Here is a 16,605-nt window from a genome sequence, read left to right as displayed (position 1 = left end):
TCGCAGAGAGATTTTCCACGTTTTTCCGGGCACGGGATATGCAGTAAGATCTATTTTTAGACTGGCGTGCGTATTTGGCAAGAAGAAAGTCGGCTGGTAATTTTTGAAGATTTTTATTAGCATTTTTTGTTGTTGTTGTCTTTAGGTTTTTCAAGAAGAGAAGACGAGACGAGGTTGTGGTGTTCGCAAGCTTTAATTAGAGTGCGTTCATGCGAGAAAACGAAGAAAGTCGATCTCGAGTGTGTAGTGTCTCGAGTCGAGAGTTCGACGCTTTCGTGAAATGCCAAACGGATACGTATGTGTGCGTGTATCATATAGAGAAACTCCTATTTTTCGTAACAAATTTATTTTTCATCATCATCATTGTCACGACGAGCAGTCGTTTTTTTTTTCATCCTTCGTCTACTGTAATAACAACAAAACGTCTTTTGATTCTTGCGCACTTTGACAACAATTAAAGCCTCTCCCATCAACGGAATACATATATAATTGAGTAGATCTTAACGCTGTACACTCGCATACAAAACGTGTAGTGCGTGGGTACAAGTGTATTTATAATTATATATCTCAAGTCGGTAAATAATCTCTCGATCTCGGATAATTTTTCTCATCATATTTTCTACAAAAGTACGCATCGGCTCGCATGAATTTCGCACAGTCCGAATGGGCGCCTCGAAACTAAAAAATTTTTTCCTCTTTTCGCATCATACGCGAATCGTCAACAATTTACAAATCGTTACAAAAAAATTAAAAAAAAAAAACGTAATAATAGAAACATACAAAATACAAAGTCTCAGCCTTCGAACGTACTTTCGGACGACGTAGCTCCGATTATCTCTCAGCGGTAAGATAGGAATATATAGGTACATCGGCGCAAATGCAAGTATATATGTAAATAAAAAGAAGAAGAAGAAGAAGGAGAAAAAGAAAGAGGAAAGGTCCGACTGGTGCTCGAAGCAGGAGAACCCCGGCATCGGAGGTTCGCCTCCTCGGAGCGCAGTCGTAGGTAGATGCGATGATATTGGGTCGCACGCGAAAGTACGTGTACGCGGAAGATCAGCTGCAGAGAGTAGGAGAGAGAGAGAGAGAGAGAGAGAGAGAGAGAGAGAGAGAGAGAGAGAGAGAGAGAGAGAGCACGTATGGAGATAGTGCAAAGGGAGGAGAGAGAAGAGAGAGAGGATAGAAGGTAGAGAGAGAATGAAAAAAAGAGAATAGAGGGGAAGGGGATCGCCGTGGGCGTCGACGAGACTAGATACCCTGGTCTCTCTCTCGCGCGCGCGCGTGTGTGTGTGTGTGTGTGTGTGTGTGTGTTATCATCAAGAGATAAACTCCGCGGTGATCTCGTTATATACGCACAGTGTGTGCGTGTACGTATCTAAGCGGTGCCCGAGGCGACGGCGAGATTGACAGCCTCGCGATCGGTCCTCTCGAGATGTGGTCGTAAATTATAATGCATAGCGTGTCGGTGTGTAGGAGTCATCAGTTGGTTGACGAATTAGCTCTCGCGGCTTATTCCTGGGAGGGTCGGGCGGTCTGGGCCGTCGATGGCCTGGGCTTGCCGGGCTTGCCGGCGACGTTCCTCGTCTCTCCGGAGCCCTGGATTCCGGCGAGCAGCTCGCTCTTCCTGATGCTCTTCAGGTCCAGGTCGCCGTAGTAGTCCTCGCTGCGGAAGAGAGAAGAAGCAGCCCCGGGCATGAGTATACGGATTACAAGTTGCCTGTTACTCGGCTCTAACGAGCTTAAAACTCGAAACTCACCATCCGGGAACGTCCTCGGGGTCCTCGCAGGCGCCGCTGCCGTCGGCGTCACCGATCTTGAAGACGGTGCCGATGGGGCAGCCGTACTCCCGGGCGGTTCCCTCGATGCAGATGTAATACTTTCTGCAGTCCTCGGGGTGGGCGTGTCGCGAGAAGCTTCCGGAGGCTCCGGCCACCTCACCGGCCGCGGGGCAGGCGAATCCGTTGGCTACCTCTGTCGGATCAGAGGGTCAAATCGTTAGAGCCTTGCGCTATAGATAATCAGGCTACAGCATGAAGATACTCACCCTCGACCCTGCACTCGGGCACCTGGTCGGCCCACATGCAGACGCGGGCCTCCCTGTCGTAGGCGAGTCCGGGGCTGCACTGGTACCTGGAGGCCTCTCCGTTCCAGCAGTTCCAGAAGACGTCGCACTTCTTCTCGTCGGCGAAGATGCCGTAGAGGCGGGCGCAGTGGGGCGTGCTGATCGGCGGCTCGAGCTGGCTGCGCTCACCGCAGTCGACGTTGTGCAGGTAGTCGCAGTTCTCGGTGAGGAACTTGCTGTCGCTCGCGTCGAAGGCCAGTCCGTTGCCGCAGGTCTTCAGCTCGGCGACGTTGTTGTCGCACTTCCAGTACTTGTCGCACGACAGGTGGTGAGGGTAGAAGCCGTAGTCGTCCGGGCACTTGAACGACTCCTGCGCGCTGGCGCCTGTAATGCACAAGTTCGGAGGGGGCTCGTTAGTACGCGTGTGTGTGTGTTTTTCTCGCCGATGCGAATTACTCGATTTCTAATCGTCGTCTAAGTAATGATACGCCCGTTGCGTTAACATTCGCGCGGCGACTTTCGCCGCAATCGCGCGTGATTTTTAGAAAGTCGCCGGGTGCGATCGGGGAAACAATTAAAAGGGATGAGGTCTTCGCAGCCTACGCTGCGGGGAAAAGAAAGCGACGCGAATGTCAAGTTCAAACGCGGCGCTTATAATCAGGCAGAGAAGGACCGGCCCAATTTGTTTCCCGGTGAAAATCACGCGCGACCAGCGAGGGAGAGAAAGTTACGTCATTTTTTTTTTTCCTCGAGAAAAACAGTCGAGCGCCGAGTGCCTATTTATTAGGAGCGATATTTCAAAGAAACACACAGCGCCGCTAAATTAATCCAATAGATTCTCAATTAGAGTAAAAGTGAAAACGTCTCAATTTTCCAAAGCAGCGCGCTCGATCGTACAATTTCTCTGGATGTTGCTAGCCGGTTAGCCCGAAGGAATGCGTATCCTTGTGGGCAGCAGCCGCAGAGAATGGCGTGTCGAAACGTTAGTGCCTTTGTCGCGAGGCGAGTTTTAAGCGCTTGACAGCTAATAAATCGCTAAATTTAATCGGCCAAGGGAAAATTCGAGGCGGAAAAGCGCGCTCGGAAACTAGGTATACGGGCTGTGAGAGCAGGAACGTATATACAGAGCGGCCAGACCAATAACCCTATAAACGCGCGAGCCTCGGGCGCATTGAACTTGACTGCGTTTATAACTTGCTCCATCGCCTCCAATTACTTTGTTCGGCTGTTAGCCTCGTTATTTATCGCGCCGGTAGCGTTTCCCGCGAGTTTTCCATTTCTCTCTGTACAATATCGGTTGCGTACTTCTCGCCGCATTCAAAATTTTCGACTAAAAGCAAATACACACGAGCCCGTGTTCCGCGAATTTTTCCCATACATCGGGTTTGTTTATCCCGTCGACGCACGCACCGTCGGCTTTCGAGTAACTGCATACACAGGCTCGTAACCCGAGCCCGTTATTGCATCACGATGCACAATAAAAAAGTAGGTTTCGCGCGGACGTAACTCATAATAATTGGCGATAAATCCGCAGCGGTCGAGGGCCGAGCGAACACGCTTATTTACACGCGAATCTCCGGCTGGAATCGACGAATTTTCCAAGTCCGTTTATTGCAACGCGTTTTTTTCCCCTCCAAGAAGCATCGCGTGCGCGCGAGGATTGGGACTCGATCTTACGTAATTATCGCGCGCGCATGGCTTCTTTGTTTGCTCGGCGCGCCATCAGATCACGAGGCCAGATTAGACTGACGTTAAATTCGGCTTTTCCATAGGGAGGATAAATCAACTGAAATGCTGCGGCCTTATCGCGACGAAATCGAAGCTATAGTACACAGCGCTCGATTGCGCAATGCGCAGCCGGGGTTATTTATCGAGAGCCGAGCGGATTTCATTTCTGGGAATGCAACCGTCTCTCCTCTGTAATCGCTGCAGAGACGAATAGACGATTTTGAAATTTCTATAAATAAACCGACGAGTCGGGAAAGCAAGAGCCTTGAGGACCCTTGCGGTTTCCTCACTTTTTGGTCTCGTAAATTCCGCGGAAACGCTCAGACTGTACGGAATAAGGAGGCCCCCATCGTCGCGCCACACCCGCGTGTTCGCACACATCCTATTGTCCATCGGAGTGACCGTCTAGTCGATGAAAAGCACGTCCCACCGCAGCGTCGAGACAATATACATAAAACATCCCTACGCACATCCTCTAGTGTCGGAGAAAAATTCGCGGCAGTGCACAGCTTCGATAATAATCATCGTGACGAAATTCACCGCGACGGAGAGCCTCGGAGAGATGATAATATAGAAATGCAGTAGCTTGCGGTCGGCTTTGATTGTTTTAATTGAGGCTGTCAACGCTCGTTTTTTTCTGTCTCTCCTTTCCTTCATCGAAAAAAATACAGGGCTTGCGCAAGCCGGCAATCATTATTATCGTCGTGATACTGCTCTGAAATGTCGATGCGCCGCGCGCATTGATGCAGTGGGCGAGATGGAAGCTTTGTCTCCACGGTTTTTCTTTCGGCGCATAATTATACGACGACGACGACGATGATGATGATGTCGGAGATTGCGCTTTCGCAAGACTATTTTACTATTTTAGCTGCTCACGCACCTTTCGGATTTATCCGCGCAGTATATACACGCGCGATCAAAGAAGCTATCGTTATTGAAGAGGAACGGAGTAGCTGTTATATAGCTACACTAGCAAATTACAAACTACCGATCAACCATCGCGGCAGCCCACGCGATCAATCAAAGCCGTTTGTGTATAGGTGCGAAACGTATTTATACGCACGAAGGTTAAGACCGACGTTACACTGAACTTCCCGCTGCAGCTTATAGGTATGTATACGCGGTGCGTTTTTCGCGGGCGCATGTGCGTACGCAGCGTAGTATAAACGCAGGGGAATGCGCTGCTTTCACGCCGGAACTGCAGTAGCTTGTGTCTGCGAGCTTATGTAAATCTCGTACCGCGCGGCGGAATTTCCGAGATCCCGGGCGAAAGCGTCCGTGACACACAATTGCCGATGTATAGCTACCGTGCGTGCGTATGTTTTATTTAGCGCGCACGTGTATCGCCTATTATTATAAACCGCCTCGTTGCCAAATTTCGACCTTAAGGACCTTTCTATGCGGTGTCATAAGGGCAGGCGCAAAGTTCAACTTTCTAGGTGACGCTTGTATGTGTGCAAGCCAGGCATTCCGAGAATGCCTATCTGGCTCTCGAGATTCTCGAGGAGGCAAAAAGCGAACAATGACTCTCGCACCTATGCAATTATCTTTCACCTCTCGCGCGGTGCAACAGCGCGGCAGGTGACCTCAGTCGTTGGAAAATTGAAGAAAAAAAAAGCTGTACGACGTCGATGCAGCCGAAAATCGCGCGTACGTTTATTATATATTATAGAGACGCGATCAGCCGCTTACGTAAGCGCAGAGTCGCGAGAGGACTTTCGCCGGGCACTTTCACTAGAGCCGAGCTCTATGTGCGTTTAAGTGTATCCAGCATCCCGTTCACTGCGTGCGCGATCCTTCACTTTCATTTTTCCAGAGACACGCAGAGCCCCACCTTGAAATTTGCAAGCATCGTTTCGGCTGCTGCTCTCGCGGGTGCAGTGTGCGGACGACCTTTTTGCCTGACATTGGAAGAGAGACAGAGAGAGAGAGAGAGAGAGAGAGATGAAGGATGCGTCGTTTAGTCGGCAGAAAATATTTCGCGCTAGGTACTATACGCTCGTACACGTATTGCATATCATTTCAATTTGCCAATCGGTTATTCAATCGCGCGACCCGCAATTTATGCAAATTAATTGCGCAATTTATCAATGCATCGCGTGCGCGATAGTTACGCGCGTGTTTTGAAGGAAAAAACGAGCATCCTTCCATCGCCGCTCAACTATTTGCGCAATTCGCGTTATCGGAACTTGTACACCCGTGTCCGAACTATTCGCAAAACAATTCCCTCACATAACAGTCGAGTCAATCGGGCCAATGCAGCAAACAACTTTCTTGTTTACATCGACCCACTCTACCCACCCCTCGTCGTTCTTTTTTTATTATTCATCCGTAACAAACACACACGGCCGCTTCACCTGCGCCCACGTTTCGTAACTCTATTTACCTCGGCTCGAAAAACGCCTCTTTTCGCGGGTGAAAGTTTTCGGGAATTCGGCCGGTGCGTATATACGCGCGTCTCTGTATACTTAATAACGATATTATGCGCGTGCGCGTCTTCGGCCGCCGCGCCTTTCTTCGCTCCGGGCGTATATTTTTTCCTCTCGGGTTCGCCGAACGAAGAAAGTAAGAGTGAAGGATGCGCGCGTTAAAATTCAAATTTCAATTAAAATTTTCTTTCTTTCTCACTCGCGAGGATTACACGTTCAGTCTTGCGCAACACGATCGGCAGGTCGTAAACGCGCTTATATATATATACGCGCACGTGTGAAGAAAGTTGGAGGCGCTGATGGCGAATTCGGTAAAAATCGGCGTTACGTAACGCGACGAAATTACTGCATCGCGACTCGACGTTTTATTAATGTATGCATAGCACAGCACGGGATGGCCGCTCCTCACCTTTCTAGTGCGCAGCTCGAGTCCACGGCTCATTGTTGCAAGAAAGTATACGAGCCACCTGAAGGAGCGCGGCCGGTTCGCCCGAGTAGGGCGTATTTGCAGCGTTTCCTGCTCGCGTTTCCGCGTGTTTCTTGAAAAATCTCGCCGCGGGAGAATATATCCGTTCCGGAAGCTCGCTCATTTTACTCTGCTACGTTACGTGCCGCTTATGCTCGCGCGAAGGCCGCTCGTTATCCTAATCCGGGACGATATAGGAGAAATACTTAGCAGATTCGCATTATAAATCTGGAATTAGCCGACTCGCGAAGGTTCGCGAAGCCTCTCTTTCTCCTCGTCGGTGTCATGTGGCCGGCGCGACGCGCCGAGATGCAGCTCCTCGGATTTTTTATGTAGTATATTGAAATCCTCTTGAACGGAAAGGGCAGGGCTTTTTCATCCACTGAAATTTGCATGGCTGAGCGCAGGACTTTAATCAGGATTTCGCGAAGGGTTGTGAAAAATTCAAAATCGCCGCGCTGTCAAGGCGAAGTCTCTAGGATTGAAAAAATCGAGTTCCATCAATTCCCACGCGCGTCAATTTCTTCTCCCGATAAATAACCGCTAATTCGCTCGCACGGACTTTCATCTTCAGCGGGTTTTCTCTCAAGTGCATGGTACAACGATCGAGATTCACGAAGCATAGCGCGGCGAGGAAATTTCGAGATCGGGCCGTGCGCGCGTGTATTTTTAGACTCTAAAAATGCATCTCGCGCACTGCCTTTCACGCCGCGGTTTTTCGAGTTTCGGCGCTGCATAACTGGTATATTGTATGTGGATTTTCGAAACCGGCCGTTAATCAGCCGCTTTTTTACCGTCACCCGCGGCAAACACGCTCTTTCTGTGTGTGTGTGTGTCTATGTGCAGGTTGTACGAAAAATAAAACAACACACTCGGCGCTGCACACTTTCCAGCGAGCAGCCGATCGCTCGATCGATCCGATATTCGATGCAATGCATCCCGAGAGCCGACTTTCACTCGCGGAGATAGCCGAGCGTATCTCTCTCTCTCTCTCTCTCTTTCGCGATTACTCGCGCTCGCGTAGAAATAAGGCAGTAGTGAGGTATACGTGTTGGAAAAGTAAATTCAAAGTGTCCCGACTGTGTGTGTGTGTGTGTGTCCCACTGTACGTACCGGCGACGAGGATGGCTGCTATCGCGAAGAAGGTCCTCATCTTGAAGTCAGTCGGTTGCTGGAGGCTTGAATCTGAGCGTCGGTCTCGGGTCGTCGGTGTGTGTTAACGACGATAACGGCGCACTTTTCCGACAAGTTCACTGTTATTAGTAGTATAGGCGAGGCTCGCTGATCGAATCGACTCGTGTGCTTTCGGATGTCCCGCAGACTGCGAGAGAAGAACTCTGTGTGTCTGTCGGCGTTGTGCCGGCTCGTTGCACCTTTATATATAACCGGTCGGTCACGTGGTACTGGCCCCACCGTCGAGCGGGCCCCACCGTCGTATCTCACTCTCCCTTTTTCGCCGCCGCCGTCGAGCGTGCAGAAGAGGTGCCCCTTTCGGACGACTGTAGAGAGACATGGCTTTGGGATGTCTCGGCTTCTTTCGCAGATCCTCGCATACGCGTCCTTTAAGAAGGAAAAAAGGCGAGAGAACGCCTTTAAAAAATCCGATATATCTTCCTTCTCTCGAGAGACGAGCGACGAGGAAGCCTTTCGTTCGCAGCAGCGAGGCGACCTTAGCGGATCCGAATCTACTCCACGCGTCAGTAGTAACAGACGAGACGCTCAGACGCTCGGATCCAATGAATATCATTACGAGAGCCGAAAGATAAAAAGCTCCGATACATCGTCCCTGCGCGCGCGTGCGCGTGCACACCCACTCATGCACAATGCATCGAGCGATTTCTCTCCCGATCGCAAGCTCGCATGTTGATATACACAAAGAAGCTATAGACCGCGTATCACATTGGGATTTTTCTCTCGGCAGCAGCATTTCTCTTTCTTTTCACTCTCCTACACACGCGGGCCGGGCAGTCGGTCGGTCGGTCGGTCGCCGATCCGGAACCAGATTGCGAAACGAGTTCTCGATTCGAGCGCGTGTATACGAGCTACTGTGTCTACCTTGTCGCGGACTCGGTCCATCGTGCTGTGCAGCCGGGATTATTATACGTCGTTGCACGTGGCGAGATTGTTGTAATAAGTAAGGAGGAGAATTTCGTCGTTTGTTTATACCAAGAGAGAAAGAGCGACAAAAGGCCAAAGCGAGTAATTACCGCGATGACAAAAGCCCCATCTATGCCCATTGTATACAAAGAGCGAGCCCGTAAGCGGTTCTCGAAAATTCGTCTGTGCTCACATGTATAGTTTTCCTCGTATACTTTTCACCGTATCTATTATGCTTGAAAATTCCTCCGGTGACGATTATGATATACACTGTTTCTTCGGAGCGAAAGTTCGGAGCTCGTGTGACGTTTTTTCGAAATTGAAAACTATCTTTCTCCGATTTCTAAAACCATAAAGCGATCGATTATGACGAGCCCGCGAGTGTGTGTGTGTGTGTGTGTATTGCGGCAATAGTCCGACGGATGACACCGTATATTCGTCACAGCGTCCGAAAAAATGAACCTTTTTCGAAAAAACGCAAAAACTAGCATTTTTTCTAAAACGGTTCCCGATCGGCTTTCTGCCTAATAGATCGGCAAATACGCGCCGGAGATCGTTTCGCTCCGAGCAAACACTCGCTGCGTGTGCGTTATACGCGCGAATATTTCTTTTGTGCAGCGCGAAAAAGCGACTTCCTTTCCCTCGGGCGGAATTGCATGACTTAAAGTTTGATCTTCACCTCGACGTAAAAGCCCTTCCTTGAACTCGCGTCGCGGGGCCGTTCTCACGTTCGAGGGGCTTTGCATTGAGCGTTTGCTTGGAAATTGGTTTCGTTTTGTCGGCTGACCTTACCCTGACGTTTATTGCACTGCGCGCGCGCGGGCAGCTTCCTGTTAAGCTTTTTGCGCGTTAAAGCTCCGGAACGCCATGCGCGCGAGTTTTAGAAAGCATCTCTCTCGGCTATTAACATTCAAAAGCCGCGAAAACAGACTTACGACAGCGGCGCGGCACGCGTGCGAGTGTATTTTCGCGGAATGAGTCGCGGTGCGTAGTGTGTGGTGCAAAAAAGGAAGAACAAACGCTCGCGAGTGCGAGTATATAGCGAACCAGTTCCAGTCCGGCGAGAAAGAAAGGCGAAGTCGCGCGAGTTCATCGGTGCGCCGCCGCCACGCGCATAATAGACCACGTAACTCGCGGTGCGAGAGCTTATTATTACTATATACGCGGCATCTCGGCTTGACCGAAGGTTTCTGGGTCCCGTCGGGCCTGAGTCATCGGCCTTCGATCCTGCGCTGATGGACGTTTTCTCATTCTCCTCCGGGCCTCGCCCTTTCGCGAAAGACACGAGAATGTGGTTGTGTGTATGTGCTGACATCGGTTCGGGCGAGATACCGACGTTTGAAAAAAAGTTGTTTACGGGGGGATAGCAGCCTGCCGATGGGACATGCGCATGGGTGGAAAGTTACAGGCTCTTAGGGGCCCAAACTCTCCTGGGTTTATTTTTCGCGAAGCTACCCGCGAAAGAAACTCGTAATTCCAGGGCGGTATCGAAGATCGCTACTCTTGACCAATATAATATCAAGCTTCGCATTTTTCATCAAGGTCCCGAAGGCTTATTTTTTAATACTCTTTTTCCTCTTTATTGTACACACGCGTGCAGGATACGCGATACCCTTCGAAAGGTCACCGCGTCGCGATTTAAGAATCAGCCGAGCGTTAAAGCACCGGATTATATCGGTAGACTAATACGCGCTTTTTACATCCAGGGCATTAATCAACGAAAATCACCGGAGCTCTTTAAGCGATTACAAAACTCGCGAGGGAGAATCGAGGCATCCATTTCTGTCAGAGTCTACAAACGCGAGCGCATAATGGCATAGCCAGTCGCTTATCTGGGAAAAACATCGAGCGAGCCGCTCGGCGCGGAACCCGCATGAACTTTCCATCCGAACAAGTTCCCCCCCCCCCCCCCCCGCATGATCAGCTCTCGAAAATCAATTAGCATGATAATTTCATTAAGCTATTTATATACGTAGGCTGCGCTATCTCCCATTGCCAAATATAATAGGCCGCGGTGGAAATTCCGAGATTTTCGTTTCCGGCATTGCGCAAACTTTCTTTCTCGGCCGCGAGAAAGGTCGAGGATCTGGAACGGCGCGCCCATCGGGAAAAAAATCAGTACCTTCCATCGTTATACCGTTTATGTAACGCGACGACCTATGGCACACGTGCGGCTCTTTTCGCGAACACGTGCGCGCGAATAGTTTCACGCGCTGCAGTATAAGCGAGACGCGCACAGGTGTTTGCGAAATTGCGAGGACTATTCTGAATTCGCGGCCCGTTGCGAGAGAGGAGCCTTTTCTTTCCTCGCTGATAGCGACGGGCGAGAAAAAAATAGATGGCTGCTTTTTGGCGGAAGAGGAGCGGCTTTCGAGCGTTATTTTATAGCCGTAGCTGAATAAATCACTCGCTGATGAGAATCTCATGCATATCTCACACGCGCGAGGCCCGCCACAGCCGGATTTCATCTACTGATCTCGATACGTCGCGTGCGCGTTTACGTAACTGTACCTGGCGCGAGGATCGGCTGAAAAAGTCCGACAAAAGAAGACAAGTACTCGTCCACGTGATGGCACTTACAAATTTTTCAGTTCAGACGACCGGCTCTCGTCTATTCCGATTTTTTCGAGTAACACGGACCGAATGCCTAAGAGGATATGCAAATCGTCGTAGGTGGTACCCATTTCTAATGTTCCCTCGCTCTTAACGGCCACTAATACACACACCCGCGAGGAAGAAGATGGGCTCTCGAAATATCCCGCGTGAAAGGCTGCGGCGATCCTCTAAAATAATAATAATCGCCTATTTATAAGCCTCCGCTTTTTTTGGACCATCAATAAAAGATAGCAGAAAAACCTGTTATCGCGCGCTTAATGCAGCTCCGAAAAGAGCAGCGCCGGGGAGACTCATCGCCGGCGAATGACGCAAGTGCGCGCATAATCGCATTGCTATGCAGGTGAGCAGAGAAGAGAACAGGTAGCCGGCCGGGCGCGCTGCCGAAAAGCAAAGGACGGCTTCTTCGAAATTTGTATACCACGAGCGCATTGAATAACGGGCCTGTGTGCTGTTCGTCTTCTTCGGTAAATCGCGCGCGTGCGACGCCTTCCTTATATAAAGTCGGCGTTAATACCGCGATGATCCGATCGGTTCGGAGATCGCCTGTGTGCCGATCGACTTTTTTATCGCGCGCTATGCGGAAAGTTTTTCTTGGTGGTGTGCTTGAATTCCTGGAATTGGGCTGTCATCCGCTCTGTGAATACTCAAATCATAATTGAATAAATCGCGCGTTTCGTTTATTATGGGGCTATAAATTTCGCAAAAATGAGATACCACCAAGTGGCTATTTATGAATTAACGAATGGCCGTCTTGATGGAGCATAAAAAGACGCCACAGAGTGAGAGAGAGAGAGAGAGAGAGAGAAAGGGGGGACGCGGACGACAATAATTTAAGAACCTCGGCATGCAAGAAGAAGAAGAGGAGATAGATCGGTAAAGTGCATTTTAAGTATATACGGTGAAATCCAATTTTCGCAAGAATTCGGCTGACTGCCGAGGTCGACGTTATTCATACATTATTATATGTCGGTTAAGGTGAGGCTTCAGAATTTTGACAGGCGCAGACACGCGCCTTTAATCAAATTCAACCTCGGAGAACTAGAACAAATCGTCGTGGTACATTTCGTTTTTCGAAAATTGCTCGCATTAATTATCGGCTCCCGTGAGCGATCTAGATTTGCCCAATAATCCACATCGATGTACACAGCGATAACGACTCGGCTTTTTGAAATTTCGTCATCGTAAACACGCGTATTTAAATCCGCGCTGTCGCGAGTTCAACGAATTTCGATTCACTCTCGCCGAAACGAACATTATCCATATAAACGCTTATCCATCGGGGATATATATAACGAACTGGGTCATTCCCACGCAGAACCGCATCAAAGGGCCAAGCAAAAAAGGGATTCGCGATCTTCTTCGGCTTGTACATAATAACCATCGGCATCATCGAGCGGCTCGAAACAAAAGTTATATATAACCGGCTTACGCAATGGCCATCTCATCGCGTCGTTCGCTGCGGGATGAGAGAAGCTGATGCGAAGAAAGGGACTTTCGCAAGAAAATAATTAATCGAGAACTGCGAGCGGGGGATAGAGTCGTCGATTCGCGGATTCCTCGCTGCGAATAAAAGTGAATTGCCGGTGCGCGCGAGGACCGGTTCGACGAGTGCGCGCGGATGGTGTCGGTAATATGCTCCAGATGCACACCAAATTCTACTGCACGTATATTGGAAGAATTTAGCCGAGTGCGCCAACAAGGTGGTTTCATCGAGAGAAAGAGAGCCGTTGGCTCATTGTGAAACGCGAGGCGCGATTTGTAACGAATACATGCACGCGACGAGCGAGTATTTAGTGTAATGGAAATCGCGGCATTTAAGAGCGTCTGGTCCGATTATTTATTCAATATAAAGTTAATGGAGTGAGCTGGCTTTGCGCAACGAGCGTCGCCGATTACGTTGTGTGTGTGTGTGCGAATTTGTTGTCGAGTCCTACTCGAGCATCAATTGCTGGCTGCGATTTTCCGTCGTATAACCATACAGTATACCACGGACGGCACAAAGCGACCCGATACGCAGGGCCGAACCGTATACAAAAACGAAGAATCACAGGCACGAGCGAAAACACCTTGCATCATCGTCGTCATCGTCCGTCGGGAATATATATAATAAGACCGACCTGAGCGAACTGAAAACGCGAAAAGCTCGAGCCATAATTAGCCCTCCTCATCGAAAAATGATCGCAGAGGGTCAAGGCGCATCCTTTTTTTCTCGCCGACTGTAACATTATAGTCCCTCCACAGAGGAGAGAGAGAGAGAGAGAGAGACAATCACTCGCACACACGCAGAGAGGACGTGCGGCAAGGCCGGAGAGAAGGTAGGTAAGTAAATCGCAACTTTCTCGCGGCGGCGGTGGCTGTGCTGGTCGAGTCCAGTTTCTTGAATAATTCGAACTCTCGGAAGAAGGAGCCGCGGCAGTCGACTCAATGAACCTTGAGTTGTTGGCTGCGCGCGCGTGAAATCGCGAGGCGCACACGTGCGCTACCGAGAGACGGAGAGACGCTTTGCATGCCGAGCGAGTGTGCAGGGTTTAAGCGCGCGAGCCGATGAAAGCTGCGAGCGTGCGATGCACTTTTTCGCGCCGAGCTGATGCAGTTTCTTTTTCTTTTTCACTCGATCGAAAAGCTGGCGGGTAATTAGCTGGTATAATTAGTCGCGTCTGTCACACGGGGAAGTGACCGTGTCGGGCTTCTGGAAAGTCAAGATCGACGTTGAAGTGTTAATTGCATAGCGTGTGCAGATTCGAAATTTTATATGAGATTGCCGAGACAATGCTATAGAGAAGAAGAAGAAAATAAAACAAGCTCTTAACTCTTCCTGCACAGCTGACGCCGATGATCCGCCTCGGGCGAGATCCGCTTTTACTTTTACCCGGCCGTAGCGCTCATCTTACGTAAAAATTCGAGAAAAAATAACGTACAAACTCTCTGCTTACGTATACGGAGATGCGCGAGATGAATTTTAATCATCATACTTATAAGCCGTCGTTTTCGAGAGTTCGAACCTTCCTACGCCTGTAATTCATGATCGACGAGCTGTGTGTAGCGAGCGATTTCTGATCAAAGTCAATTAAATGCCCGATGCGTTTTTAATGGGAGCGATGAATCACGGCTGTGAGATTCTCACACATCACACAAACCTCTCTTTCGCAATATTCAATTACGCTCAGCTCCCTTATGCGCGATCTTCCGCAGATTATAAAAAATGAATATACACCGCACACGAAGATAACAAAAAACCATATATATCCGTGATTTCCACCGAACAAAAACGAGGAAGAACGAGCGCCTTGGCCTTTTTCGCGCAAAAGTACACACCGCAGTCTCGAACTTGGAAACCAAGCAGGCGTGTATATGCATATAATAACATTCAGGCGCGGCTTTGGAAAGGAAAAGGAAATACAAACGCACACACACACATACGCCCGCAGCGAAAATGGCTGCGGAGCCGAGGAATGTCTTTGTTAAACTCTCCGTCGGCGGCGCGAGGGTCTTGACATATAGCTGCGTGTAACGTACTCTCGCGAAAAGTCTGCCTCGAGGGTTATTATTTAAACGATCGGATTTGAACTTGCGCGGGGTCGCCTATACCCAAGCGAATTTAATTATCCGCTCGGTCTATGCTTATGGTTTTTGCAGCGAGCGCGGCTAGGGCTATTATACTATAATGGGTCGTGAAAGTTTACGAAAACAGACGTGTGTGTAGCTCTCGCTACTCGATTTTCCACGTTGTTCTCGAAAATGTTTACCCGCCGCGACGTCTAATATGCGCGCGGCGGAATCGGTATATAACCGCATAAAAAAAAAAAAAAAAAAAAAAAAAAACACGCAGACGGCGCGGCCTTACGCCGAGGGACGAATCGGTGTCAAGTCCGGACTGCTCTCCCGCGGAGAAAGGCATCGCTCTGCTGCAATTTCGCGAACGATGCATTTTAATGCGCGAGCGCGCTAGCGGCGGGCCGAAAACGACAATTAATCGCCGCGAGGATGCTACGAAGCACTGCTCATGGTGATACCGATCTTTTCGCCACACGCTGCGCGCACGTGCTTCGTCCGCGAGGATAATCGATTGCGACGATGGGCATTATCGTGCCACTTTGCAGTCAAGGACGGGTGAAATATTTTCGCGACCGGTGGCCGCAAGAACCTCTCGAGATATTAATTCGAACTTTATCGTCGTCTCTGCAGCAGTTGACATTTATTCTCGGCGAGGGGCGCCATTAAATGCGCTCGAAAAATCCTGTGTGCAGCTCGTATGCGCGCGATTAACTGTTAAAGAAAAAAAACCACTAGGTTGATTGCCTTGCGGGAAAAGCCGCGGACGCATCGTGCTTTTCAATAGTCGAAACGAGCTCGCTCTGCTGGCACATTCTCAACTCGCTGGCTGTTCGTTAGGCGCGGGTAAAAGAGTAAGAGGACGAGACGAGAGCTGCTCTCGTGCCTCGACTCTACAATAAATCAAGCGAATGCGCTGCTCTCAGGAGAGTCAGCGCGAGAGAGAGAGAGAGAGTGTTCGAGTGTGATGTGCATCAGCGTGAAAGGATTTTGCTTTTCTTTCGAGTTCGCTTAGACGCGCGCGCGCGGAACGAAATAATTAATTGTTCGTATGGGCTCGAATCACGACTGCTCCTCATTCCCTATTCTCCTCGGCTCTCGAATCAGGTCGAAATCCCGATAGCTTCCAGCGCTTGACGAGAAGCCCTTAGCCACACGCTGCGTATAATGAAGAAAAAAAGAACGATCGTCGGATGCGTCGGAGTTACAGGCGGGGCACGTATATGTATAGGATATGTGCATCGCGCCGTTGGCCCGTTAGCCGGAAGCGCGCGCGCTCGCGCCTCCTTGAAAGTCTCTCCCAGATGCGCGCGTGACGTACTTCGTTCCCCCCCCCCCCCCTCCTCCGCTCTCATTATCGCCTTCGTTCGAGCGGCTGTCTGTATATGTGTATCAGGGCTTTTGTATTTCATGCGACACGGCGCCGCGCGAGGTTCAACGTACGCGCGCGCGCTTCTCTCGATTTGGCGATGTGTGCAGGCGAGGTATAAGGTAAGGGCCGCCGACGATCGGGAGAATTAAGCTGAAGATATATATGAAACGCGCGAGGGAGACGCCGTGTCGGGGTTTTTAAGCGAGCTGAAGTTATAGGTGGACGTGTGCACGTGTGAAGTATGCGAAGGTGTGATGGACGGCTATGGCTTCGAAGAATTTTC

General features: G+C 49.9%; 1 protein-coding gene across 2 annotated transcripts in view; it reads right to left on the bottom strand.

Annotated features, from left to right (window-relative positions):
- Positions 1-97: 97 nt before the first annotated feature.
- Positions 98-16,605, bottom strand: part of LOC100122318 (protein obstructor-E) — a 57,626-nt gene continuing 41,118 nt past the window's right edge. Inside the window, exons 2-5 of one of the 2 annotated variants that reach the window (XM_031932107.1) lie at positions 7,799-8,245; positions 2,045-2,446; positions 1,758-1,971; positions 98-1,663 (exon numbers count right to left, since the gene is read on the bottom strand). In XM_031932107.1, the coding sequence (XP_031787967.1) occupies positions 1,510-1,663; positions 1,758-1,971; positions 2,045-2,446; positions 7,799-7,838 (810 nt within the window). In that variant the 5' untranslated portion in view covers positions 7,839-8,245 and the 3' untranslated portion in view covers positions 98-1,509. The remainder of the gene's footprint in view (positions 1,664-1,757; positions 1,972-2,044; positions 2,447-7,798; positions 8,246-16,605) is intronic. The other variant, XM_031932106.1, reaches the window with a different exon arrangement.

Source organism: Nasonia vitripennis, chromosome 5 (assembly GCF_009193385.2).
Source record: "Nasonia vitripennis strain AsymCx chromosome 5, Nvit_psr_1.1, whole genome shotgun sequence".
Lineage (NCBI taxonomy): Eukaryota > Metazoa > Arthropoda > Insecta > Hymenoptera > Pteromalidae > Nasonia > Nasonia vitripennis.
This window is presented reverse-complemented; position numbering and strand designations above follow the sequence as displayed.